Here is a 27,973-nt window from a genome sequence, read left to right as displayed (position 1 = left end):
CAAGCCAGGGAACATTTCGAAAGGAAAATTAGTGATCTAACAACTGCAAAGGCACATAATGCTTATAACATAACACAGTGAATCTACAGCTCCTTTAAACTGCCCAAAGAATCAAAGAATGCAAACAAACAAATTGAAACAAACATACTTTGTTTCAATTTTACTGCAAAAAAATATAAGATGAATATATTAGAGCGCAACGCCAACATCAAATCACTGGGGAAGAAGAATCAATGGACCATACATAGGATCATTATCATTAGTAACAATAGCATTATGGACAACCCCAACTCAAATCTATAGGCAGATGATATATTGTGAGCATCGACAGCATAGATAGCTCCAGTCTTCTCATCTTTAATCTGAATGCTTGAAGAGCCTGTAATCATATAAACCACCAAGTCAACAATGGAAAATGCTCTCCTGAAGAAAAAATAACTCTAGTAAACAAGTGAAGATGTATCCTAGTACACTTTCTGAAAATCTGCTACAATGGGCAACACATGTTTTTATTATCAATATGTAAAGTAATAGATAAGAGCAAGTGCAGTTCTTGTAACAAATATTAGTTCCTCGTTTCAAAACCAAAAATATTTTGATTACATTTGCAGCCATGCATGTTACATAATATCATCGAACGTCATTTTTAATTACTATTATACTTAGGGTAGAGTGACCCACTAAGCTTAAGTTGTTACTTGTTAGCTCATAAAACTCTTTTTAAAAATTTTCAGATGATAATCAACTGGATGAATGAACATGTGCAGTTGTGCACTGGGAAACAATTACTTATGATGCATTCTGGTTTCTTGAATTCAGAATAAGTAGCTTCTGCACATGTCTTGTAGTGTCATAGTTGTCTACCACTTGGTTTTATGACATACAAATTTCCTATTCTAAATTTTGGCTTGGATTTATCTTTTTTAAGGTTTGGAACATATATGATAAGACTGTGTATATATCAACTATTCATGTGATACATGGTCGGTCATGACTTCAAAGCAGGTTGTGATAGATGGAGCTAAAGAAGACACCAAAAAACAACATGAGAAGGATGACGCAAGTACAAGGAGATATTTGAAATAATTGATGCAACATGTACTTCTAGGTGCTAGCTTTCTTGTCCCTAATCATGAAACAGTAAATATTTAAATCTAGAGTTCTTTATAGCAATCAAAACTTCTGAGTTAAGAAAAGAAGAAAGAGTATCTTGTATTGCAGCAGGATAAGTCCAAATGCTAAATTCCAAGATAAGATCGTACATAGATTATCCACTTCTAGATATGCTGAGGGTCTCTTTTGGTATTTCATTGGCCATTAATCTAGGAAGAAATAAACCTCTAGGTATAGATGCTTAGTGCTTAGAATGAGAATGTCCTCCCAGCAGATAAACATTGGCACTGGAATTGATGTTCACCAACATTTGCATAAAATTGCTACAGGAAGTTTAATTTAATTTTAGCTCGCAAATCGTGCATAGAGAGAATTAGCCAAAAGATATGATGGCACTTGATGCAAACTAATCCACTAAATAGAATGGAGAAAAGGATCCATATAGACGATCTAGATAGTAGGCCTTGATTACTGTTGTTCTGTAGAGACAATTACGAACTTATTCCCCCATATTTGATCATGTGATATGTTCTTATCGATTATAAGCTCACTAGATTTGCTAAATTCTACGCTGCCATAAATTTACTTATATCTACTAGAGTACATCAAGGAATGAACAAACCTAGCAAAAGCGACTGAATAAATTAGTTCATGTAAATTAAAATTAATCTCTTTGTCAATTTACGAATTACTTTAAAAGCTTAAGCTAATATAGAATGGCAGTTTTATATCACTTTTGGGCTCGAGTTATTTAAATAAACTCAAGAAGTGTATTTGAGCTAAATGGATAAAGGTTTTATATTTTAAACAGATAAGCTTGGCAGGGTTCGAAATTAGGACCTCCTTTTCTAATACTTTATTAGATAACATGCTAATAATATATATCATATCTTAAATTGGTATTTTAGTCTAGTTACTGACACTTTTAAAGTATGCCAATAGTGCGCCATGATAGGTACAAGGTTATCAATCCCAGCTCGGTCAATCAATACATAAGAATTACATAATTTATTTGATTGGAAAGAAAAAATGTTTAGATTCTGATGAGAAGAATTTTGCTTTGATGAAAGTTTGAAAATGGTGGCACGGGTTTGCAAGTAAAGCTTATGTAAAACATAGTAGATCTCATAGAAAAACAAGGGTAAGCATTGCAACTTCATCTCCGGAACAGATTTTGAAAGAAAAAAGGTCGATACTGTGGAGACATAAGAAGAAAATGACAATTGTGAATTGTCTATGATGCTGGTGCTGCTTAAGGCCTTCCTTTTACATCTTGATACCAGCTTTCCAACAACTTGATAAAATAATTAAACTTTTTCTTTTTATAATGCTTTAAAACATGGATAATAAATGTCGAACAAATAATAGCTTCTTTGACACAATAATACTGCTGATGATACCATCAAAAACTTAGTAGAGGATGCATAGAGACATTACAATATCAGAACTTGGATGTTAACTTTATTTTTTCTAATATGTTCGGGGAATTAGGTTGTAATTTAGAATCCAGTTTTCTTCTCAAGTTTCTTGACAGCACCTAGTGCCCAAGGCACTCAATGGCCACACTAGGAACCATATTGATCTCCCAAGCTGTCTCAGTTAAAGTACTTCTGTGGAAGTATCTCTCGAAGAAAACTGCTAAATATAGTTCCATATGCTAAAGAGGTCATATCTTTTAAGGGCTGAAGCAGTAACTAAAATGTAGTTAATCTTTAATATCAGCTCCTCTGAGGCTTGCATAGACCAAGATGCATGTAGAACTGCAGATTAAGGACTTGGATGAAACTCTGGAATAATTGGAATGGTCACAATAAGGATTGATAAACTAAAAGAACGAACAGGAAAAAAGAAAAAACCAATGGAAAGACAATTTGTTTAATGAAGTCAAAGTACAGTTTAGGGAACATGCATAAGAAGGAGAATGAACAATGATAGGTATTGTTTCCTATGAAATTTTGAGTTGCAAGATTGTAATATGAATTAAAAGGTCAAAACCTAAAAAAAAAATCAAAATTTTGAGCCAAGTGGTACCTCTGAATGCCGAAGTTTTGATACATTTGTCCTTTACTGGATTTCAACCACCAAAAAGAGGTGACAGGTTTGCGGAAAATTTCGATATTGGCAATATTATTGGGGTTAATTCACACTTTGGCCCCCTCAACTATAGGTGATTTTCAATTTCACCCATCATCTTTTGTTTACAACTTGACCCCCTTAACTACTCAAAATCATCAAATAAGCCCATTCGTCAGTTCACTATTTGGGTTTCTAACAGAAATTTGTCAGATGTTTAGTACATAACCGTTATCGACCAAAATGTCCTATTCTTCAACCTCTTGTTCTCTTCCACCTTATGAAGCTCCGTGTCAGATATGTGTCGGACACAAACACGCGTCAGACACACATGGGGCACTTGTCCGACATGGGCCCGAAGTATCCTTAATTTTAAAAATAAAGAATATTGGACACGGGCGAGACACCATTAGGACTGATACTGGTGTTAACAAGTCAGGTTTGGGACCTTTTTGTTAACCCAAATCCAAACCCAAAATTAATTCCAAAAACCCCCAACCCTAAAGGAAATCTCACTCTCTCGGCCCTAAATCCTTGCCTACAATGGATGCGTGCGACAAACAAGTGCGACGGACTCAGCACGACGAACAGCTGCAACAGACAAGTGGCTGAGCAGCTAACCCCCAACCCTAAAGGAAATCTCACTCTCTCGGCCCTAAATCCTTGCCTACAATGGACGCTAGCGACAAACAAGTGCGACGGACTGAGCACGACGAACGGCTGCAACAGACAAGTGGCTGAGCAGCTTCTTTAAGACCAGCTACGACGGACGAGGTTCTCTCTCTCTCTCTCTCTCTCTCTCTCTCTCTCTCTCTCCCCCCTCCCTCCCCCACCACCTAAAGCCTTTCATTTTTTGCTTATTTTTCTTTTGATACTGATAGAGCTTAAATTTAAACTTTTATTGTTTATATTAATTCTAAGTAGTGTGATAAACTGATATTGTGATAAGCAGATAGTGTGAAGAACTTTTGCTTTAGATGTATCAATTATATATATTTTTTATTTTTTTATTTATTTCGCCATGTTCTATGCCATGTTTGTTTTAAAATTTGTCATGTCGTCGTGTCCATATTGTGTCGTGTCTGTGTCCCGTGTTTGTGCTTCATTGCTTCCATCTCTTGCTCATGTTTTTCCCAAACTCCAGCCCTATATATAAATCTCACCACCACAACTACCATCACTAATCATTCTAACTCTCCGCTCTCTCAAACCATAAATATAAATATAAATCTCACCAACCACAGCTATCACTAATGTCTTCAATTCTCTTTCTCTCGAACCCCAAGCTAGAATATAAATCTCACCATCACTACTACAACACTAATCCCATTGTGAACAAATCCTCAATAACTCGTTAACTCATCCTTTGAATCACAATAATCTCTGATCGTAGTGGGCATATTTATCATGGTAGTAGACATATTAGAGGCATAATAGTTATTTTGTAGATTTTGTTAACACTGTCAAGGGGCATGATGATTTTGAATAGTTGATGAGGTCAAGTTGTAGAGGAAAAAAGATAAGCAAATGAAAGTGAAAATCACATATAGTTCAAGTAACAATAAAAACTGAGAATTGATGTTGTTTATTGACTTGATCCAAAATTGTTTATTGACTTGCAAGAAAAGAATTCAACAAGCATAGGCAAGGTTGTCAACCAAATATATAAAGTGCTCCATCAGCAATTTTGGTATTCTAGGAATCAGGCTTTGAGAACAAAAGATAATTCGTTAATAGGTATTATTCCCTCATATTTTGCTGCGTTAAAGTTAACCTTAAGATCTTTCCAAAGACTTACTGTAAAAAGCAATGATCAATTTAGATAGGAGAAGGGTCAAAACGAAGATAATGCAAAAGGAGGGTTTTAAATAAAATTTGCCCTAATATCTATTATGACAGAAATGGAGCAAGAACATTTTCCATCACTAGAATAAAGCTGATAATTTCTTAATAGGATGAAAGCTATTCATGACAAGAAACAAGCAGATACTGGAGAGACAAATAAGTACAAAGAAAAAGAATAAACCAGGTAGAGCGGTACAATAAAATAACTAAATGACAAAAAAGTACAAAGAAAATAACACAAAATATCTTAAGTTAATTACTGTAAACAAATATGACAAGATAAAAGGCACATTAGACTTACAGTTGTATTCAGTCCAACCTATAACTTGATTTTCCAAGTCATAAAGAACTAACTTGTTTGAGAGGACTAAATCTGCAAGACATATTCGAAGTGTGAGAACAAAGGATGAAGATAAGGTTAAATTAAAAATATGAATACGATGAATCCTAAGGCTTGCAACTCAAGTAAACATTTGCTAGAAACTGCAGCGGCTTTTGCAACTTAATTGCAATTCTTTTTACAATTGGCAACAATGTGACATTAAAAACTAAATTGGCAATCCATGTTAAAAAAAATTAAAATTCTACTTTTACCCCTCCATCTTTCTCTTTCAGTTTCTCTACCTCTTCCTCTTTTTCTCTCATTTCCTACCACCAATTGCTACCTTCACCAACACGACTACCAAAGATGGCCGTGCCAAAGCCACATGCCAACCAGCACGCATTTGACATATTTTTAATAAAAAATTTAGAATATTAAAGATGTTTTTGGCTCCTCAATCTTCAATTTTAGTTTGAATATACGTATTACAACCAGCATTACAGTCTTTTATCTTTAGAAAATTTTTGTGAATAACCTATTTTATCAATGATATAGCAATAGTCAAATATAAATATTATTCAACACTTAATATAATTAAATAACTTATAGTAATGATTAAACATTTTACAATATAATTGAATACTCCATAATATAATTAAATACATAATAACAAGGTTCGAAAAATCAGGGTTAGAATCGGGATCGGCCTTCCGAAAAAACGATACGTATCGGCCGGATCGGCCATATCGATCGCCTGGATCAAATCGAACTTTTTAATTACATAAAATTTTAAATATTATTTAAAAATGTAGGAAAACTTCTAAAAATTTAGAAAAAAAAGCTTACCAAAAATAAGCAAAGAAAAAAGAAAAACTATGGTGCAATAAAAATTGAAAAAAAAAAGATATTAGAAAGAGCGTGAGTGGAAGAAAATCAAACAAAAAAAAATCATGATGCAAGTAAAGAAGAAGAAAAAGAAGAAAAAAAAGAGAAGAAAACAGGGAGAAAGTGGAAGAAATGAAAAAAATGAGAAAAAAAAAATTAATTAAAAAATTATATACTAGAGTTTGTCGGAGTTCACCAGAGTTCGTCGGAGTTCACCGGAGCTAGATCTCTCCGTAAGAGAAACAACGATTATATGTAAGGAGAGAAAAAAAAGAGCAATAGAAAGAAAAATAGTAAGAGAGTGGAAAGAAAGAGTGAAAGAGAAAAAGAGTTCGGATCAGGCCTGGATTGAGATTGGGTTCGGCCAATCCCGATCGGTATCGGGAACGACCGATACGGCGAACCATGCATAATAACATTCAACACATAATATTAATTGATAATAATTTAATAATTAAAAGTAGTATCTAATTGAACATAAAATGATGGGGATGATCAAAAACTTAATTTGCCGACACAAGAATGGCATGAGAATGTTGCGTTAAATAATATTGATAATCTTCAATCATATTGATGATGGTGATTCATTTGCCAGTTCAAGAACAACACTTAAGTTATTTGATGATGATCGATTGAAATAAAAAAGAATTAAAAACTACATATCAACACGGGTCGGCACTCACTTGTGCCACCACCGGCACAACCATCCTTGACCACTACCATCAGCCACTATAGTTGGCACTACCATCACCACCTCCACCTTCACCAACATCAGTAATCACGACTATTAACCCACCACCATGACCATCATCTTCACCATCACCATCACCACAACCACTATCACAAGCCCACTAGGCCACTACCACGGCCATCACCTTATCTACCTCCTCTCCTTTTCTTCTCACATCATCACCACCACCCTTCGCCACCTAACACAACAAGGCCATGCCCCCGTTCCCACCTTTACCAATACCACCACCTTCATCACGACCATCACTATCTTCATCACTATCCCACTACCTCACTTTCACCTTCACTATTGTCAATCACCTTCACTATCACCACCCTCACCATTATTACCAAGGTTCCCAGTTTCGGCCGAAACCCGATCCATTTCGGTCAGGATCGGCCATTTCAGCCGAAACGGGTGGGAACGGGTCCGATCCGACCCGGGGGACATCAATAATTGATGTCCCTCCACCCACCTGCCTCTCTTTCTCCCTTTTCTTTCTCTCTTTTCTTTCTTTCTCTAAGTCTCTTTCTCACCGGTCTCTTTCTCACCAGTCTCTTTCTCACCAGCGACTGAGTAGATCTCCAGTGACCTCGACCTCCGGCGATGTTCTCCGACGAAGATCCGACGACCTCGACCTCCAGCGACCTCAAGTGAGTTTTTTTTTTCAGGTTCTAATTCCTTTCTTTCTCATTTTTTTTCATTGCGCACCTGCTACTACTTAGCAGTAGGCAGGTGCTGCTATGGTGAAGCAGCAGCAGCACGTGCACAACAATAGCACCAGCAGCTGGGTGCTGCTACTGCAAACCTACTACTGGTGTTGCTACTGCGCACATGTTGCTGCTGAGAACTTGAGAGGCTGAGAGAGGCTGAGAGGGGTGGAAACTGGAAATTGAAAAGAAGTAAAGAAAAAAATAGAGGGTTTTATTTTTGTAAATTTTAAATTATTTTATATTTTATTTTAATTTTTATTTATATTTTTTAGTTACAGAGTTAAAATATCAATGGCTTCAAAAGAGAAATCATATGATACCGACATTGGGTGGCAACATTGCAGTACTATTGGGCAAGATAAAAGATGTGTTAAATGCAACTGGTGTGGAAAGAAAATGAGTGGCAGTGTCAGCCGTTTGAAAGAACATTTAACTGGAAGATAAGAAAATGTAACAGCTTACACTCAAGTATCCTTGGAAGTTAGAAAGCAGATGTTGGCTCATTTAATTGGCAAAAAGAAGGATAAACAATCTGCACAACAAAGAGAGTCAATGGTTCGTGAAGAATTGATGCATAATCCTGTACACATTGATGATGATAGCAGTGAGCAAAGTGAAGAGGATGAGGAAGAGAGACAGATGAGGAGGGCAATGAAAGAGAGCAGAAATATGTATAGAGTAGAGGAAGAGATGAAAAGAAGCACTGGTGGTAACTTTCAAAGATCTAGATTAGTTAATATACAAGGGTAGAGAGAATATTGGGGCAATAATTCTATCCCTAGGACTCCTAGTGTTACAGCAGAGTCTAGAAAATTGGACCAATGAATACATATATTCAAAAAAAAATGAGTTGTACACAGACTTCCATCAAGACAACTCTCAAAGGAATTAAAAATACAAATAAACACACATTGGTAGGGTTCTCTCTAAATTTTTTTTCTACAACCATATTTCTTTCAATGTAGCTAATAGTCCTTATTGTCACACTATAATGGATGCTGTAAAATTAGTAGGACTCTTCGAAATGCATTTTACGATAATATTACAATTGCCACCGTAGTACTTGAGCCTCTTGTCAAAGTATGAAGACTTGTAGACAATGATGACAAATCTGAGATGGATTTCTTATATGAGGCAATGGACATAACAAAAGAATCAATAAAAAAAATATGGGCCAAAGTTATAAGAAGTGGTAGAAGATGATTGATTCTAGATAGAACAAACAACTACATAGAGATATACATGCTGCTAGTAGGCATGTTTTTAAGTTTTAATTTTTAATTTACTAATTTAGTTTTATTTATGAGTATTTAAAAATTTGAATGCTTACAAATTTTAAATTTCTACAAGGTATTTTTCTTAATCCAAGATTTCAATTCTCTAAAAATGTCAATAATGATACTGAAGTCTTGTTAGGAGTTAGGAAGGTAATCAGCAAGCTTGAGCCCGATATTCATAAACAAATCCTTTGCGATAAAGAAGTGAGTGGTGGTCAATTCAATACTGCTAAAGTTGCTGCAGCTATATCTCATAACACTCCAGCTAAATAGTGATCTATCTATGGATGAGAGGAGGCACCAAATTTGACACCAATAGCAAAAAAGATTTTAAGTCAAACTATGTTTTTATCACAGTGTGAAAGAAATTGGACTATTTTCTCCTTAATCCACATAAAAACATGCAACTGATTGACAATGGAAAAATTACAAAAGTTAGTTTTTTGTCATTATAATATGAGATTAAGGGAGAGAAATTTAAGAAGAAATGTAGAAAATGAACAACTGATTGATTTAAATCATGTTTTTGATAAAGAAGACTCCTTGACTCCATAGATCAGAGAAATAGAAGACAAGTTATTAGATGACAGAGATAACCTATGGTTAGATGAGATATTAGAAGAGACCACGACCACGGCAGAGGCTAGTACGAGTCGTTCAGTAGCGAGAGATAGTATACCTACTAGTACTAGTCATAGTCCTGATGATACATATGGTGGTGAGACCATTCCAACTACATTTATTGAGGAAAATCAAGGAGACATAAGAATTGAAGACAGAGAAACTGAGGATGTATATACATATCAACGACGTCGTCATAAGAATGTTGCTTCTTATGATTATGGTACATCGAGTATTTATTATTTGGAGCCGTCACAAAATTCATATGCTAGTTATTATCCTCAGTATTCTCAGGCACAAGATCCAAATGCTGGTTATTATTCTCCTCAAATGCAAGTCACACAACAAGATCCATACAATATGACTAGTATGATGGAATCACTTTTTAGAGCATCAGGTCCCAGACATCAATATTTACAAACTTATGGTGATTATGATAATAAAGACTATAGAAATTTACGAGAACCAGCTCAGTATTCATCAAAGTTTTAAATTTTGAGTAAGTTAATACATTTTTTAAGTTTTTAGACTTCATACGTGAGTAAGTTTTGTTTTCTTATTTTTTTTTGTCATTTTTTCTAAATTTGTCTGCATTTTTCTATATTTTTCTGTATTTTTAAATAATATTTAGAATTTTATATAATTAAAAATTAGTCTGATCCGATACCGATCCCGATCCTGATACTGGGAACCTTGGCTCCGTAATAATAATGGAGATGGGAAAGAGAGAAGAGACAACTAAGATAAATATGGTAGTTTAAACAATTTTCACATAAAGTTGCCAATCCAAAATTTGTGACACAACAATGCCAATGGAAAAAGAAGTGTAATTAAGATGCAAAAAACCCAATCAAGCAGGTACTTGTAATTCAAAATTCCTGAAATTAAATAAAGGCACACACCAATTGTATAACCAGGCAATATGTAACATTTTGAATACACTCAAGGCTCTTGGTATCTTAAATATGTACAGATCTATGCAAATAGACATCTTTATATCAGCATTAAACTTGAGAAACTTTACAGAAAGTAGTACAATATTTGTTAAATTTTAACATTGTAAGGACTTATAACTTACTCTTTTCTAGGTTGCTTCAAAGATTCTCTATAACTGCAATTGTTTACCTTTACATGGAAAATCAACAAGTGCAATCCGAAACTGTGTAAACTAAAACTCAGATGACATTGGCTAAAGCAGAAAACACCAATAACTAAAAAATCAATGGTACCTTGTATTTTTTTTCTATTCGATATGATAGCATCATATCCAGAAATAATGATGGCACTTAACTTGCAAATGACAACACTTACACCTTATGTACCTGGCTGACTGGTTATACTTATTCGATAGTTGCACGATGATGAGTGAACAATCAAAAAGACCAGCCCAATACAATTTAGAGGTTTCAGATATATTACTAACAATTGAAGTCCTCACTACTCAACCTAATGGATTTATTCCTCGGGCACAGGGGTGCAGTCCATGCTACTCATCACTTAGGAATGCTGACAAGGTTTCAGCACAACTGAAGACCCAACATGGTGTGGCATTACACAGGATATGCCATGCTATGCCTAAAATCCTATGTCGGCACAACCCCGTGCCACCTGGCAAGTATTGTGCCAACAGGCGCCGTCATGTAGTGTACTAGCATCACATAAATCCTTGCTCAATATAACTTTCTAGACTCTTTCTTGACTATAAATTTCATATAGTGAACTTACTCCAAAATCTTAACAAGTTTTTCGCATGTTCTATCCTACTACTCTTTTTCATGCTGCAGTTGACATCATCTCTTTGACTCTTCTATAACTTTCTATGTTGCTTCTAAGAACTCTCCTTGTTTTGTCCTCTTAATATTTCCATAGATCCATACCATTTAACTTCTCTCTCCCATCACTTTGTCCTAAATACGATTTGTTTTTTAAAATCTTAACTCATTATGACGTTAAGGTTACAGCTTGATTTTCTAATTAAACTGGATCTGAAGCTATAATGAAATTTGTGGCACTCATGAAGGAAAATTTATCTTGAGTGGAAAAGAGCAACTATCTTTTTCATTTGGCAAGAAGCAATGAAGAAATATAACAGTCACGGATTTTATGGCCCTTTCAAGCTGAGCAAATTATTCCTGCATATCCTTGAGTGTCAGCAAAAACAACCCATATTTTCTACAAAATGTGTCTAGCTAGATTTATCAATAGATATGATAAACAATTAGCTAAAATTTATCAGTCACAATCAAATTGATGCACAAAAACTTCATCATTGATTTGCTGGATCAAAACAATATAACAACTAAGTTACGAAAGGCGCTTTAGGTGGCCTGCATTGCAAGTAAGCAGCCGGCAAAAGCCAGGTGGGCCACTATTTCGCCGAGCGGGCCAGGGAGCCCACTTCAGCGCTGGAGCAAGTCGGCCCGCCTTAGCTAACGGGTTGGACCGGTCTAGACAACGAGCCTCTCCTCTTCCTAGCTCCCCCTCTATCAATCTAAGCCCCAACCCCTCAAACCTATTGTCTCCTCTCCCTAGATTCCCCTCTATCAATCTAAGCCCCAACCCCTCAAACCTATTGTCTCCTCTCCCTAGATTCCCCTCTATCAATCTAAGCCCTAACCCCTCAAACCTATTGTTTCCTCTCTCCCTCTATCAATTATCTTATATCTCAAGCGGCGGCAAGCTGGCCCATGAAGAGATTCTAGGAGAGGTCAAGGTAGGTAAGAGAGAAATAGAGAAGTAGAGAATAGGAAATGAGAAAGAGTAGATGTAGTTAAAGGAGAGGGAGAGGAACATGAGGTTGGGAAGTGGAGTATAACATGGCAGTGAAAGGAAATAGAGATTTAGAGAGAAGGGTGTTAGGTGTGGAGAAGGGAGTGAGTAATGAGATATTGAATGGATAGGAGAAAGCAAGTGGGGGGAGCAACTCACTATTATTATTTATCTTCTAAGAGGACAACTTTTATTTTACACCCCATACTATACTTCAATTTCAACTCACTACCTCTCTTCATTATTTTCATTTTTAATATCGTTATGTCATTTTTGATAACCTTGTAATATTGTTCTATTATCCTTAATGAGCATATTAGTATATTACCATTCTGTTACACGTTATAGTTGTGAATTTCTTATTATGGTTGCAAATTATGATCATCTTATTCGGTATTTTGGTGTAGTGCATTATTAAAAAAATTATATATATTATGTCAGTATATATTATATATCATAAATATTATTTTTAATTTTTTATATATTAAAAATACTATACTACTTTGGCGATATCTTTTGCCTAAGCGCTCTGTAGTGAGGTGACTGCCAGCACCCATGACCGTCTTTCAAAACATTAGCAAAAGATCCATAAAACTAGTAAATTTGCACTTTAGGAAAAAGTACGATAGTGCTTAAGATTCATACCTCCCAAAAGAAACATATCCTTCCCATCCTTAGATTGTACTCCTCCATTTTGAAAGCCAAGGCAGTAAATGCTATCCTATTAGATGAAAACTGAAATTTCATAAGCAACTCTAGAAACATTACAACTATGTACGATAATAAGCTATCCAAATTCCAAAACTTGCTTTTAAAGCGGACATATCATCTTTCTAATAATCTTTGAAATTAACGTGTTTAATGTCACCAAAAAAAGTTGTAAGTTATTTCCTGCCCTAACAAATTATATTTTGAATGACACAAAAGAGGACATGAAGAAGAGAACCCAAGTACTTAACATGTTTTTTAGGTCAAATTGTTAACTTGTTATCCTACAATACCTAGATGAATCTGAAGTACCCAAAATGACATTTCAAATAAGAGATTTATATGATAAAATTCGAGTTCAAATGAAATTGTTTAGCAAGGATTTGCTGAATTGCATGACAGGAATTAGAGTAGCCCATGCATACAACATAAATGATTCATATCTCTCAGTGAACCTACAATAAAATGGAAAAATTCAGGAACAGAATAACTTCTTTTAGCTAATTGTGGATATATAGGTTTCGCTATAGGAGAACAGAAGATATTGGCAATTTGGCATATATAGATGCTATTAAGTATTAACATGAAAACTCTTATCAATTCTATTTCAATGAGATATATAACCAAGGGTTAAAGAATGCAGTTAGAAGTACTAATAAAATAACAATATGATGGAATAAAGGAAACAGGAATTACTGCATACTCATAAGTTTCAACCCTGTAAAAGAACGCAAAAGGAGGATTTTCATTTTCCAGGAAGAAATTTAAAAAAAATCAAGAGAAGGAAGGTCATGGAGTCAAAAAAGAGTTAAATACAAGAGACACAAATGCACAAATATCAAATATATATAATTTATATATATAGAAGCAGAAACGTTTTTAACTAATTCATCAAATAGAAGAAGACTTGGTTACCCCATTTTGGAAGAAATAATCATGCGGATACACATTTAATAGAAGTGAGTTCTCAAAATGGAAGACAACTTCTGGAAATCCATCATCTACACTGCAAGACAATAGTTACATGTTAGCAGGGAAGTTAACTTGAGTTCAACCTCTATATGACTAAGATAACAAGATAGGATGTAAAATTGCTTGAACAAAACTGTACCTCTTAACATGCAAAATATTTTTGTAGGACAAAGAAATATCTTACTGAAAGTCAAGTCATGTTCATCATAATACCATATACTCAATTAGACTTACTATCTCATGTTCATGTGTGTGAGTTCATTAACATTATGGAAAACTGATACAGGAAAAAGTATATAGGTTAAGAAAAACTCCATATGCACACATTGAATTGTTCAGTTATAAAACCCTTTACTCATATCTGATAGCACTGCTGATTTTCCTAATCCTGTTAATTCTCATTCTCTTTTATGTTAAAGTTAGAGCATCACATCCATTCAATGTAATCCAGTCCAATAGTATGATAAACAGTGATTATTTATTTCCTATTATGGTTCTCAACACCCATCATATCTTTATTCAAAAAAAGAGCCATCACATCAAGTCTGGAAAGGATTCCTAGGTTGATGATACAGGATAATACAGAGAGAAGTGACTATGATGAGTTGAAACAATAGAATGCATTTGCTCATTCTGAAGTTGAGCAACGAAGCATTGTAGAAAGGGCCCTAGTGCAAAAAGCTCAAGCCAGTAAGGGCTCTAGGAGGGAGCTGTACAGGGCACACCATGCAAGGTTTAAAAAGTCGCCCAAAATGTTTTGGTTTCAACCACAGGCGATTTAAAAATATAGCTGAAACAACTAATTACATATGTTTCAGCATGCAACTGTAATTCCCAGTTGAAATGGAGGATGGTTTCGGATCAGCCAAAACAAGTCAAAACCCTAATGTCATTGTAATACACATCCCATCAACCCCGTGATTTTATCAATACCACATGTGGACCCATCTCTATTCTCCCCCACCCAACCCCCATTAGATTAAATTCACATCTCTCTAGATGGCCTCAATGGCAATGATCTCTCTGTCACACAACTGTGAACCTCTCTCCTCTCTCCAACCTAAAAAAACTTGAGCAATCTCGGTGGTAACAACCTCCTATGACTATCATGTTCCCCTCTCCAACCATGTAGATAGCCGATGAAGTTGACTATCAAGGTAACTTTTCTGTTTTCTTTTCCTCTCCTCTCTTTTGTTGGTTTTTCCTAGTCTGCCATTACCCCCCTTCACTCATCTTTTCCACTATTCCACAGCATAGCATAAGTGGCCCGACCTCTGATTTCATCTTTATTTCAACTAATTGACTATGTTGTGATCTTTACTTATAGAAAACACCCAATTTCTGCAATTGTTTAGGATTTCTTTTTCATAACTTTTTTGACATTTGCTTCTTCTTTTTTAATTTCTAGAATTTTTTTTATTTTGTCATGAAAAAATTAATCTAAACATAAAAGACCAAAACAACAATCTGGAAAAAGTTGAAACTGACTGAAAATCCGAGATGTTTTATTTTTTCGGGTCCGAAACCAAAAGTTTGAACCTTGCCTTACACAGCCTCACCCCTCTTAACCTAGCAGACAAATTCCAGAACTAAACACTACCACGAAAGTAACAGAATCCACTTTATATTCCAGTATCCAGGAGAAGGAAAAAAAAAAGGAGCGTTACTATCTATGTCAATCTCCAAAAGAGCACAATTATTGTACAGTGAATGCTTATAGTCTCATCAAAAAAAGTTTGAACCTTGCCTTACACAGCCTCACCCCTCTTAACCTAGCAGACAAATTCCAGAACTAAACACTACCACGAAAGTAACAAAATCCACTTTATATTCCAGTATCCAAGAGAAGGAAAAAAAGGAGCGTTACTAACTATCTATGTCAATCTCCGAAAGAGCACAATTATTGTACACTGAATGCTTATAGTCTCATCAAAAAAAAAAGTGATGAATCTTTGGACTTGCTTCACTTTCCTGGCACCTTAGCTTAAAATCAACAGGAGAAAAACGACACTGATCTATAAAGATAATAAAAGGAAAAAAGAAAAGTTCCAAATAGGTAAGAAAAATGTATCAAATTAAATTAATGGAAGCTAGTCATGCATGACCAAGATGTAGAGCTAGAGGAAAGACCTAGCTGATTAAATATGAAGTATCAATACAAATCAAAGACATGGTACCTGTAACCTATCTATGGTGAAAATATGGAACTCCTGAAAACAAGTAAATAATGTGATACATTCATACTCCAATAAAAAAATAAGATTAAAAAATAAATTAAATAAAAATAACCTACTAGTTACAAACTTACAACGTAGCCAAATAAACCAAAAAATAAATACGTCAATATGTACATGATCAAACTGTACAGCTCTCATTAGATGTTCATACTCTTAACAGACAAAGAAAAGAACTGACTAGATTGAGGTCCCCTTACTAAATTCAAAGAGTATAATGTTAACGCCCCATATTCTATTACATCTTAAAACAAATCTAACAAAAAGGTGCTTTCCTATTTTAACTGCCAGAAATTCCAAAATTTTCATTAATCCTTTTCTTATATACATGTTCAATTTTGTAAAGAGATACATACCTTCCAGGATATTGGAAACATAAAAAGTCTTGAATGGTATGGAAGCTCAAACCTTGATGGTTAGCAAATACCTAAAGTAATCAGAAAACTCAATATTAGAAACTGGAAAAAAAATCTTTAAATGACTAATGAACAGAAAGATGTCATACTGCATCATATAGTTTTGTATATGCCTCATCCGGAAGATAAGACAATGTTGTCCCACTATCAATAATTGTTCCTTTTCTATCTCCAGTTTCAAAAAGATCAGTTGGAAGTCGCAGGAAAGTGCCTCCAACCTCTATCTTTTTCAGATTGACATTATAATGTAGCCTAACAAAGAAAAACATTTATCATATATAAATTAATCAAATATACGAAAAGGATATGATATGGTATGTGACCCAAAAGAAAATTAAGTACATTTATATGCTAGAGCTTAGTAAAAAACACTGCACATGAAAATTTAGTGATCAAGATGATTAGCATTTTATATCAAAGCATATTTAGAACTATTATAGCATAAGATGGTAAAAAGCATATAAAAGTTATCATTCTATGGACCCCGAGCAAGAGAAGTTAAAATATAAGTGAACGACTTGAGAACCACCACAAAACCTTATTAGAATGAGTCGTGCTGAGTTGCACGATTTGTTCGACCAGGCCAATTGGCTGACCTAACCCTACCTCTTTCTCTCCATCACAGCATGTACCACCCAGCATGCATAGTGATGAGCGGCATACTAGTTACATCCAACAATCCTTGCTCATATGATTCCTATTCTTAAATGTTTCCTAATCCTCATAGAATTCCTAATCTCAAAGGTTTCCTATTTCTCATAAGATTCCTAATCTCAAAAGGCTTCCTATTTCAAGTGTCTTTCCTAATTTTTAGTTCCCTAATAATTGTTAGGTTTCTATCTTGATTGGAATCCTAGTCGTCTTAGGAATTCTACTTGCTTAGGATTATTCTCTATTTAAGAAGTGGCTCATAATGGAGACCACATCATTTTTTACAAAATTGATTGTTATTTTCATTTTACTTCGTCTCTTTTCTTTTCTCTCTTCTACTTTTGTGACGGTGGTCACAAATTTCTTCATTGGCTATGCCAGTATCCTATGGTAAATTTAAATTAAAATGGACCAAAACCCATAGACCTTCCAATAAGGTTTCTACAATTTAAAAAGTACAGCAATGGTGTCATAACTTCTACTCATCTTTCAATTAAATTTAACGCTTCGGAAAGTGGTGTCAACTCTCAAGTGCAAAACTTCTAAGTTGACATTATCATCCAAAAGTATAATCTATTCATAAATAGAAAATAAAATATGGGATTGAATGACGAACAAGAGGAAGATTAAAGGGATCAAAGACAAGCCAAAAATCAGATTGGAAGAAAATAGCAATACAAAAAATCATCTAGTAAATGAAACGGCAGGATAAGAGGAAAAAATGTAGATAATATTGCAACACGGTGGCCATATAATGTATATATGTTGCACATCCTAGAACTTATGGTCAATATAATGTTCATTGGACTCCTATAATCTGAGTCATGTACTATCAATCGGATAAAGCTTATTCAAAATCCCGTAATCAAATCAAAATAACACCTAGAGATTAAAAACAAAACAAAAGATCAGCTTAATAGCTTCTCTTGGATAGCATAACTTACTGATTAGGTACCAATGGTGTTGTCTTCACTTTTGGCTGCACCACTCTACCTATAGCAAAAATTCCACCTCCATTTATAGTATCTAAGCAATGAGAAAACACCTTACTAACTTTTCCTGCGGAAGCCAGCTGTGATAACATGGATGAGTTTGACTGGCCAAAACCAAGGATCCCATCAAGTGCTTCACTGGATGAACCTAGATCCCCAGCCTGTTGAGCACCACACCTGAAACAAGACAAAACTACATCAGGGAAGAAAAGAACGAGCATAAATGGCACATGCTCAAAATCTCCATGTCCGCACCTAAAAATAGCAGTAACCATTAACATAATGGATTTCAAGAGGATACAAGAAATCATAAAGATGCAGATTATAAATATTTTGCATTATTATCAAGCATGACTTCTAGTTGTTGTTACCAACTCTAAAATAAGTTTAGAAGCTTCTATTTTGACTTATGAAATACAACTCACCCAAACGTAACACTTGCATTGGCTTGTTTCGTTTGGTGATGACCAGTTACTTGCTCATACTGCAAGAAATCCGTCACAAAATACCCAGCAGTCGAGCTCCCATCACCATACATCACACTGTATTGGCATGGGATATTCCCCAGGCACCCTGGGATCTCTCCCCCGTTTGCCGAAGAGCAAAAGTTCTCTTTGCACGACACCAAGTTTCCGCTTTGGGACCCTTTTGGATCATAGAGCGTCAGTTGTATCTGCATCAAACATCCAATTCTCAATAATCAATAAGAAAAGAGACAAGAAAGCGTAAAAGAAACTCATTTAAAGGAAGGATACCCCAAGGTCACTCTTTTTAGGGCAACGCACGCAGGAGATGCAATTCACCCAAAGGATGTCGCTTCCCGTGTCGACCTGCACATAATAATTCTTGGAAGGCGTTCCAATCCCAATCTGAGCATAGTACAGCCTATTTTCCCATTCAAACACCCCCAATTAGCTAAATCACCAAAATCATAATCCAAAAGGTAACAAAAATAATATTTAAAAAAAAAACTAGTTGACGATTTCTAAAATGCGGGAGCATTACCCGGTGTCGGTGGGGAGGCCGAGCCCACCGAGGGGTAGGTCAATGGCGGCAAGAATCCGACCGCGGCGGCGGCTGTCGTGGGCCCCGAGATCGGCGATGGTCCGGTTCCGTCCGGCGAATTTGTTTTGCACCTTAAGGAAGCCAGCCCCAGAAGCTTGGCGGCTATAAACAGAGAGAACAAGGAAGAGAACAAGGAGGGGAGAAGAGGATCTCATGGAAGCCATGAGAACCGACTTTTTCTTCTAGTTTTCCGATACAAATAGAGATCGGAACAAAAGGGCGGCTCTCTATTCCCCCCTCTTTTTCTTGGCCGTAGAAAGAAAAGAGAGGGAGGGGGGCAAGAGGAAACGACGGTGTAGAGGAAAATATTAAAAAAAGAAAAAAGAAAAAGGGCAGAGCAACAAAGAAGGGGACACATTGACATCTTTGACCTCCTGACACACAACACATTGACATTTGTCATAAAATCTACATGACATTGACTTTTATGTCCTGTTTCAAAATAGTTCAGATTTATCAAATAAACATCTTTATATCATAAATGAGTTAATCTGCCCAATTATTCGTGACATATTCTCGAATCATTTGTCAGCTATTATTATATAAGGTAAACGGATAAATAATCTGACAGCCTTGTTCAAAACATGTCAATTGCTGTACCCATATCCTTTATGGAAAAAAAATTAATGATTAAGAAGATAATTTAACTATAACCTTTTGGTCTTCTTGCCCAAGTTTCAATGAATCCTTTTATTTATCAAAAAAAATATCAAACATAAAATATATTAAATAATATATATATATATATATTAAATTTCTTCGTTCTCATGTATCTATTATAAATGTTCAATTAGTGGAGTCGTAGCTCAAAGTTTCTATCTTAATTTTTCTAATGTCCAATGAGAAATTTAATTGAAAATTAAAATAATTAGTAATTTAAAATTATTTTTGAAGCTATTTAAGATTAATCTTATTTTAAAGATCCCTATGAGAGACTTTTAACAATATATTTTAATTAAAAAATAATATTAACAATATTTTATTATGTTATTTAAATATAACATATAAATATTTTATTTTTTAATAATTAAAAATAAATATATAGTCCGTACATTGGAGTACCGTACCTTTAGGCTCAATATTTAGTTATAAGATTCTCAAAAAAGAAAAAAAGTATTTTCGGGTCTTAGGGCTTTTGTAATTTAATTATATTTAATTATATTTAATTATTTTATTTGTAAGAATAAATTTTAGTGTGTATTATATATATATATATAAATTATGGATATTATACTATAATAAAATGTGTATTCACAGTAGAAAATCGGACCAAATAACTAAATACCTACATCAACTTTAGTATTTATCATAGCATTCTAATTTTCTTAGAATTTTATTTGTGGGTCTACTTGTACACATAAATTCCTATATTGTATCTATGAAATTTTATTTTGTATTTATGAGATCTATTACTGGTTATAATATATAGAATTAAATTTAATAAAATTTCTCTAAAATACCTAGTTAATCCTAAGCATCCATAGATAATAACTATGAAATCTGTAGCTATTAATTGTCAAAACGAGTTAGAGAGATTGTGTTGCTCTTTTAATAATCGAGTCATGTTTATATTTACCAAATATAATTTATTTATTTAATAAAATGAATTCGACCCAACCCAATCTGCAAATTGCCCAAACTAAACGGAATAAAATTGCAAAACCCCTCACTCTTATTCCAAACTCGGAATACGGAATACCTATTCCGACTACCACTATCCATCGTTGCGGGTAGTCTGTAGACAACCGAGCTTATAATAATAATACAACGACCTCCATGACGTCCTTCTTCCTCTTATCTTCACTCTATTCTTCTTCCCAGTTCCTTATCTTGCATTAAAAGCTTGAGATATCTTTAAACCTTCGCTTCTCCCTCTCTATGGCCGCGGTCTCGTGTGCCTGCGGCGCACCGTGCTCCCTACCCGCGGTCCTACTCCGGCGACATCCGAGCGGGGTCCGGTCGCCTCCCATGGCGGTGGGCGTACCGGGCGGTGTTCGCGCTCCGGTGTCGTGGAGGGCGAGGGCGCACTCGACCTCGTTCCCGGGACTAGGAAGGGTGGGGTGGCCGCGAAGGGTGGGAAGCTCCTCGCTTCTCTCCTTCTCCGGCGCCGGCGAGAGGCGGCGATATACGGCGCCGGAGCCGGAGGACGACGCGTCGCCGGACATCGCGGCGCTGCTCCCCTTCGTCGTCGCTGCCACCGCGGTCGCCGCTCTCGGGAATCCCGATACCTTCTCCTGGTGAGTCTGCTGAATCCTCCAAGGAATTTTTTTTTTTTGGTTTGGATTGAATTCAGCTGTTTTTGTTGAGTTTAATTTGATGATTTGATTATCTATGCCGTCAATCTTGAAGTGGAAACCAGTAGAGTACTAAAGTGCGGCATGCAGTAATTGAGTTTTTGGGTGATGGAATTGGATTGGGAAAAGCCAATGACTGAGTATAGTAAGTAGTAAACGAAAGAATAAATTTAGTGATTCATGGATTGCTTTCAATGATGGTATGATGGAGTTGAAGGTGTGTTTATGGACTCATTAGAAGATACTGAAGTGATGCAAGGAAAATAACTTATTTGCGGTAATATGCACCCAGATCAAACTTGCTTTTTACTGGTTAAAGAGTGAAGAACGAAGCAACGGTGAGAAGGTTTGTAATTTGAAATAATAGGGAAGCTGAGTTCTTGAGTAGTTAGGATAATAAAAGGAAACCAACTCTTCTGGAGAAGTATGCGGTTCTTGAGGACGGGCATGATAAATTTGAGTGCAATGATTGGTTGTGAAGAAAACCTGGCAGACCTATGGTGAGGATTGAAGGAAGCTAGTGTGTGAATTTACTCATACTTGTTGTAGCACCCGCACCCATCTTATGAATTTATGAATCACGGAGTGAAGTAAACAAGACAAAATATAGTGCTTTTGAAGTGAAGCTTGAAAGCTTGAAAGTTTGAGCATATAGATTATAGAACTTTTAAATTGCTAGATTGTGAATTAGAGTAATTGTTGCTCATAATGCTGGAGTAAAGCAAGTATTACTGAAAATAAACACTGTTAACGGGCTTCAAATGACATTGATATAACATATGTGCAAATTTTGAAATTGTTAGGTAGGTATCTGGAGTTGTACAGAATTTCTAATGTTCCTAAGTTGAGTTTGGAAGATTATTGTGGTTAGTGCTGACTATTAACTTCCAACAATAAGCTTGAAGCCAATACTAGTAGATCATTAGTCATGCAGTAAACTTTGACGAAATATTGGTATAAATTGCATATGGTTGTAATTTACTTCTTTGATCCTGCATGTCAAAGCTCTGTTTCTAAATGAGATTAAAGTTTGAATTATTATTGACCAAGTAATGATTCAATATTAGAAGAATATTGTGATCTAAATTCACTGCCAAGTTTCTTCTTTTGAAGAAAAGGTGAAACAAAAATGAAAAAATAGCCATGACATTACAAATATGCTAGTTGAAACTTCTGTTAAGAATTTGCATTAGTTTGGCACTAAATCTTATACTTTTGAACTTGTGTTTTCATTGATCAATGGTCATACTTTACAGAATATAGATAATTTCCTTTTATCCATATGGACTTTGTATCAAATTGTTTTTGATTGCTACTGTGGAATATAATTGGAACTTATATGTAGTCAAGTATCTAGACATAAAAAAATTAATTTGTTTCCATTTTTGCAGGGTTTCTAAAGAATATTATGCCCCTGCCCTAGGAGGAATCATGTTATCTATTGGAATCAAGCTATCAATTGATGATTTTTCCCTTGCCTTCAAGAGGTTAATCTTTCTATCTGATCTTTCATTCTTACAGTGCACTGATAAATTTTAGCTTGGCCTGAACTTTTTCCTTATGTATCATCCGGTGCAGACCTTTACCTCTATCTATTGGGTTAATTGCACAATACATGCTTAAGCCACTTTTCGGCCTTTTGCTCGCAAGGGCATTCAGGGTGCCACCTACATTCTATGCTGGTTTTATTCTTACTTGTTGTGTTGCTGGTGCACAACTTTCAAGCTATGCTAGTTTCCTGAGCAAAGGGGATGTGGCCTTAAGTATTCTGTTAACCAGCTGCTCAACAATCTCATCTGTCCTTGTTACACCTCTTCTTACTGGCCTTCTTATTGGCTCTGTGGTCCCAGTGGATGGAGTTGCCATGTCCAAGTCAATTTTGCAGGTAGTTACTGTTCTTGCAAATGATAAATACTATTTCCTTTTTTTTCTCTCAGTTTCTACTGTGATTTTAATTCTGCAGGTTAGCAACTGCAATATTTTGAGCATGCTATGCTTCTCAATTCTTGCACTTAAATAAAAACTGCACTATAATAAACTAGTGTGCCATCATAAACTAGAGGAGAGAGAGAACATAATATTCTATGCATTTTACTGTCTGCATATGACATGCTGCTAACCAAGTCATAATTGATAATGTAGTTGGAGACAGTTGGTTCACAAATATATACTTTCAAGTGCTCTATCAAGAAAGTAAATCCATAGTGGTAGGTTTAATTTCCTTGAACTCTGCCTTACTATCTTTAGAATAACCTTCAAGTTTGCAATTTTGTAGTCAAGTCTGTTGGAATAAATAAATGCAGTTGAGCACACTTGATACTGAACCTCTAAAAAAAATATTCGTACACACTGCTGGAAAAATAAAAAATTTACCATTTAATATAATTTAATGATGGGTTTAAAATAACTGACTTGCATTTATATTTTATAAATTTCATAATAATATTTTGGTATCATTTGCATGACACATACTCAATTTCCCTAAAAAAATATTTTTTTTTCACTTTGTCATATATTACACCCTATTTCAAATCGTCTCCTATCTATCTCTAATTTCCCTTCAAAATAAATACATTTCTTTTCAAAAATAAAATTTAAAACTTACTAAGTCCCTAATTTATAGAGCGGTTGCAGGCTTATGAGCTTTTAAGCTTGCAATAAATCATTTTTATTTTTTAATAAAATTTGCAATACTAAGAACTTCTTAAAAATTATTTTTAAATATAATATATAAAAAAATAATGTAGCATTACATACGAGCTTATAACCAAAAACAAAAGAAAAATAAAAAATAATAACCTTATGTTATTATTTAAAAAAACAACAATAATCTTACATTATTTAAAAAAAATTAAAGAAAAAGAATATGTAAGTTACATGCATGCTATTAAAAAAACAACATTAACCTTACACGCAAGTAGGCTTACAAAGGCTTATCTCGCTTACAAGCACATAAGCATGCAAATTAGTATTTTAAAAAATATATTTTTAAATTTTATTATTAAAGTCAAATGGTACTTTGGTCTATTGATTTTACACATAATCTATTTCCCTCCAAAATCAATACATTTTTTACTTTTTCACATTACATCAAAAGTAATGATTACAGTTTGGCCAAGTTTATAACCAAACACCATATTCTTTTAGCTTAGTTTAAGATATCTAAAACATGACTAAAAAATGGGCTAAACTAGCCATGTTCAGGACTTAAACTCAAACCAAATGGACCCACAGACATAATGCTATTTTTTGGTATCATTTAAAAGCATGTCTTTTGTAATTCCTTTTGTGCCTATGTAGGATATAGACTAAAAATGAGTATGTGTTGGAGCTTCTTTAACTCAAGGTTTTAACTTTTAAGAGTTTATAGATGGTAGATAGGATGCCTCAGTGCTATGTGAGTATGCCTATGCAACTATGTAAAAGTCAAGGTGGCTTAAAATAAGTTAGGAAATTAACATATAAAATAAGTAACTTTTATGCATTAAAAGCTAGAAAATAAAATTATCAATTCTTAAGAACATGGCAAAGAGTGAATGGGTATGCAGCTATGTAACAGTCAATGTGGCTTGAAATAAATAAGTTAGGAAAATAACACATAAAATAATAACTTTTTGATGCATTAAAAGCTAGAAAATAATTTTATCATATTATTCTAAGAACATGAGGAAGAGAGCATCATTTGGTACAATAATAAAGCTTGCCTCTTGCATTTAAGAAGTCATGGGTGCAAGTTTTATAAACAGCCTCCTCAAAAATGAGAGTAAAGTTGTTTATATTTCCCCTCCCTAGACCCTGTGTAGGCGGAGCCTTCTTCTCTGGATGCCTATACCAAGAACATAAGAGGCTATAAGACTCTGATTTGGCAACATGTTCAATCAACTTCGGAAATTCAAGCTCATCCTATATACTAAAACTTTCTACTAAATGCTAAGATGGATACCTAAGAGGCCCTAGGTGTCGCTTAGCATCTAGATAGGCTTGCCTAAGGCAGGTTTCTAAGCAGATAACTGGTTGTTAGTTTGATTCAAAAGACCTCTGCCCCCTCAGATGGCCTCCATTCGCTTCTTATATCTGCCTTTTACTTCATTGGAGAACAAGTAAATACATGTCCTATATTCTACAATATACACCTAAACTGTCATATACCTATTACATGGCAGCTTTTGCATGCACGTCATACAGAGAGGCGACAAATTGCTGTAATACACTGTTATCCTTTTTGTTTGTTCTATTCTCTCATTCAATCTCCTGTTTGAGGGAATGGCTAGGAAAATTTATCAGAACTGTGATGCACATGATTTTAACAACATCATTAGTTATAAACTTTCTCTTTTGCTAGTTGGCATTTATATTTCACTTACTCTACATAAAAGTAGTTCTTCATACATCCATTAATTTTCTCTTGTTTTTTACTGTCGTCAGAAGAAATTTTGGAATAATTTTATCATCTTGTATGCTAAGTATGTCTAGATATAATTTACCTTTTAATAATTATCATATTCTTGTTTGATGTCAAAGTTTTATTCTTCTTGTTTCCTAGGTTGTGCTAGTTCCTGTAACTCTTGGTCTTCTTCTCAATACCTTCGCAAAGTCTCTGGTGAATGTCATACAACCTGTGATGCCTTTTATTGCCATGGTTTGTACTTCGCTTTGTATTGGAAGTCCCCTTGCTATTAACAGGAGCCAGATCCTTTCTTCCGAGGGTTTCACGTTGCTGTTTCCCATATTAACATTCCATCTTGTTGCATTCGCATTGGGCTATTGGTTTTCCAAGTTGCCATTTTTGAGGTAATTCTAAAATTACCAGATACTTAATTTTGTCCTTTCTTTCTGATTCTTCTTGGTAGAAGTAAATATCATGTTTAACTCATGCTTCACGAATGATATAATGTGGGGAGATAAAGCTCTTGATATTATTTCTTATTTAATCCATAGATTTTTTTTTTAAAAAAATTCAGTTTCTGAATAGTTCTCTGTGTTATTTCAATGGTTTAATAACTCCAATCATTGAGTATGCGTAAAGGCAATGTGCTATTTCTTCCTTTAAGAAACTAGAATTTAATATGATATTATGGCTGTTCCTGTTGATTTGATTTTTCAAGAAACATTATTGTCATCCTCAATTATTTCCTAACTATCTGGCAAGTTTAGTACAATTTGATCCAATACAGACTTTAAAGCTTTATTTGTATTACAATGATCTATCCCTACTCCTTTCCAGCTTTTTTATTATCTTTTCCTAGAATCTACTGTTTGCATTCACATTTTTGGAGCCAATTGTCTGGTTTAATAACCGTTGTCATAAAATTTCAATCACAGTAATAATTATTTAAAGACCTAGTAAGCATGTTTCTACTTTCTAGTTTTAGGTTGAGGTTTTGTCATCCAATTAAGGTTTGGATTTTGGACATGATCCTGTTTCACTCTTTCCTAGTATTCATTCCCATAAACCCGAAACAACAGATTCTTTTTCTCAGCTCCTCGATTTCTTGTATTCAATTGCTTTTATTTTTTCTATCTAATTATTTGTATAAAACTTGATTTGTGCTGGTACTTCTGGTGCCGCTACTTCATTTAACTATTTAAGAAATGCTTTGTTTCACTTCTAGTGCTTTACTCGTGTGAAATCATTGCAATGATTTATACTATTGCAACAGACTTAGAGAGTAGTGTCTTTCTTTGCAGTCATAACAACAGTTGTGTCCGTTTCCTTTCCATTCATCCTAGCTAATCTTCAAGAGTGTTTTTCAGGCAAGAGGAGCCTGTTTGTAGAACAATCTCATTGTGCACTGGGATGCAGAGCTCCACCCTGGCGGGTCTTCTTGCAACTCAGTTCCTTGGAAGTAGCCATGCAGTTCCGGCTGCTTGTTCAGTTGTGGTGATGGCCATAATGGGTTTAAGTCTGGCATCCTTTTGGGGTTGCAATTCACGCATCAGAGACATGAGGTTTCTGCTCTTCTCTCAATTTGCTGTCAATGCCTGAGAGAGACTCGATTGCCTTCTTGGGCTATGTGAGTGGTAACTTAGTGATGAACTCACCATGCAGATATGGAAGCAAGCTACCAAATTGTAGATAATCTGTAGTATGAGGTTAGCAAAAATTGATTATTTTTATTGTGAGGCCAACTCCCATTACAACAGAAGCAGGAAAATAGTCATATTTATATATTGTCAAATTAATATCAGCAAATTTTGATAAGAGTAGCCAGTATATATGTTCAGCAGATCAACAACATCTGTATATACTTCCATTGTGCAGATAAAGAAAAGCGGTTTTTCTTTTTTCTTTA

General features: G+C 34.8%; 2 protein-coding genes across 2 annotated transcripts; one reads left to right on the top strand and one right to left on the bottom strand.

Moving 5' to 3' along the window:
- Positions 1 to 14: 14 nt before the first annotated feature.
- On the bottom strand, positions 15 to 19,682 carry LOC140795678 (aspartic proteinase 36-like). Its single transcript, XM_073148389.1, has 10 exons — positions 19,327 to 19,682; positions 19,077 to 19,206; positions 18,747 to 18,994; positions 18,274 to 18,498; positions 16,768 to 16,930; positions 16,619 to 16,689; positions 13,972 to 14,062; positions 12,994 to 13,069; positions 5,333 to 5,404; positions 15 to 379 (listed from the first exon to the last, which is right to left on the bottom strand). The coding sequence occupies exons 1-10, from the start codon at positions 19,548 to 19,550 to the stop codon at positions 231 to 233; spliced, it is 1,449 nt and encodes a 482-aa protein (XP_073004490.1). The 5' UTR covers positions 19,551 to 19,682; the 3' UTR covers positions 15 to 230.
- A 1,471-nt stretch (positions 19,683 to 21,153) lies between these two features.
- LOC140795355 (probable sodium/metabolite cotransporter BASS3, chloroplastic) lies at positions 21,154 to 27,973 on the top strand. The gene is made up of 5 exons (XM_073147871.1): positions 21,154 to 21,623; positions 23,072 to 23,167; positions 23,259 to 23,565; positions 26,224 to 26,471; positions 27,435 to 27,973. The coding sequence occupies exons 1-5, from the start codon at positions 21,265 to 21,267 to the stop codon at positions 27,664 to 27,666; spliced, it is 1,242 nt and encodes a 413-aa protein (XP_073003972.1). The 5' UTR covers positions 21,154 to 21,264; the 3' UTR covers positions 27,667 to 27,973.

The sequence above is a fragment of the Typha latifolia genome, chromosome 9 (genome assembly GCF_019914945.1).
Source record: "Typha latifolia isolate L0001 chromosome 9, TyphaL0001v2, whole genome shotgun sequence".
NCBI classification, from domain to species: Eukaryota; Viridiplantae; Streptophyta; class Magnoliopsida; order Poales; family Typhaceae; genus Typha; species Typha latifolia.
The sequence above is the reverse complement of the archived record's forward strand: the minus strand, read 5'-3'. Positions and strand labels throughout refer to the sequence as shown.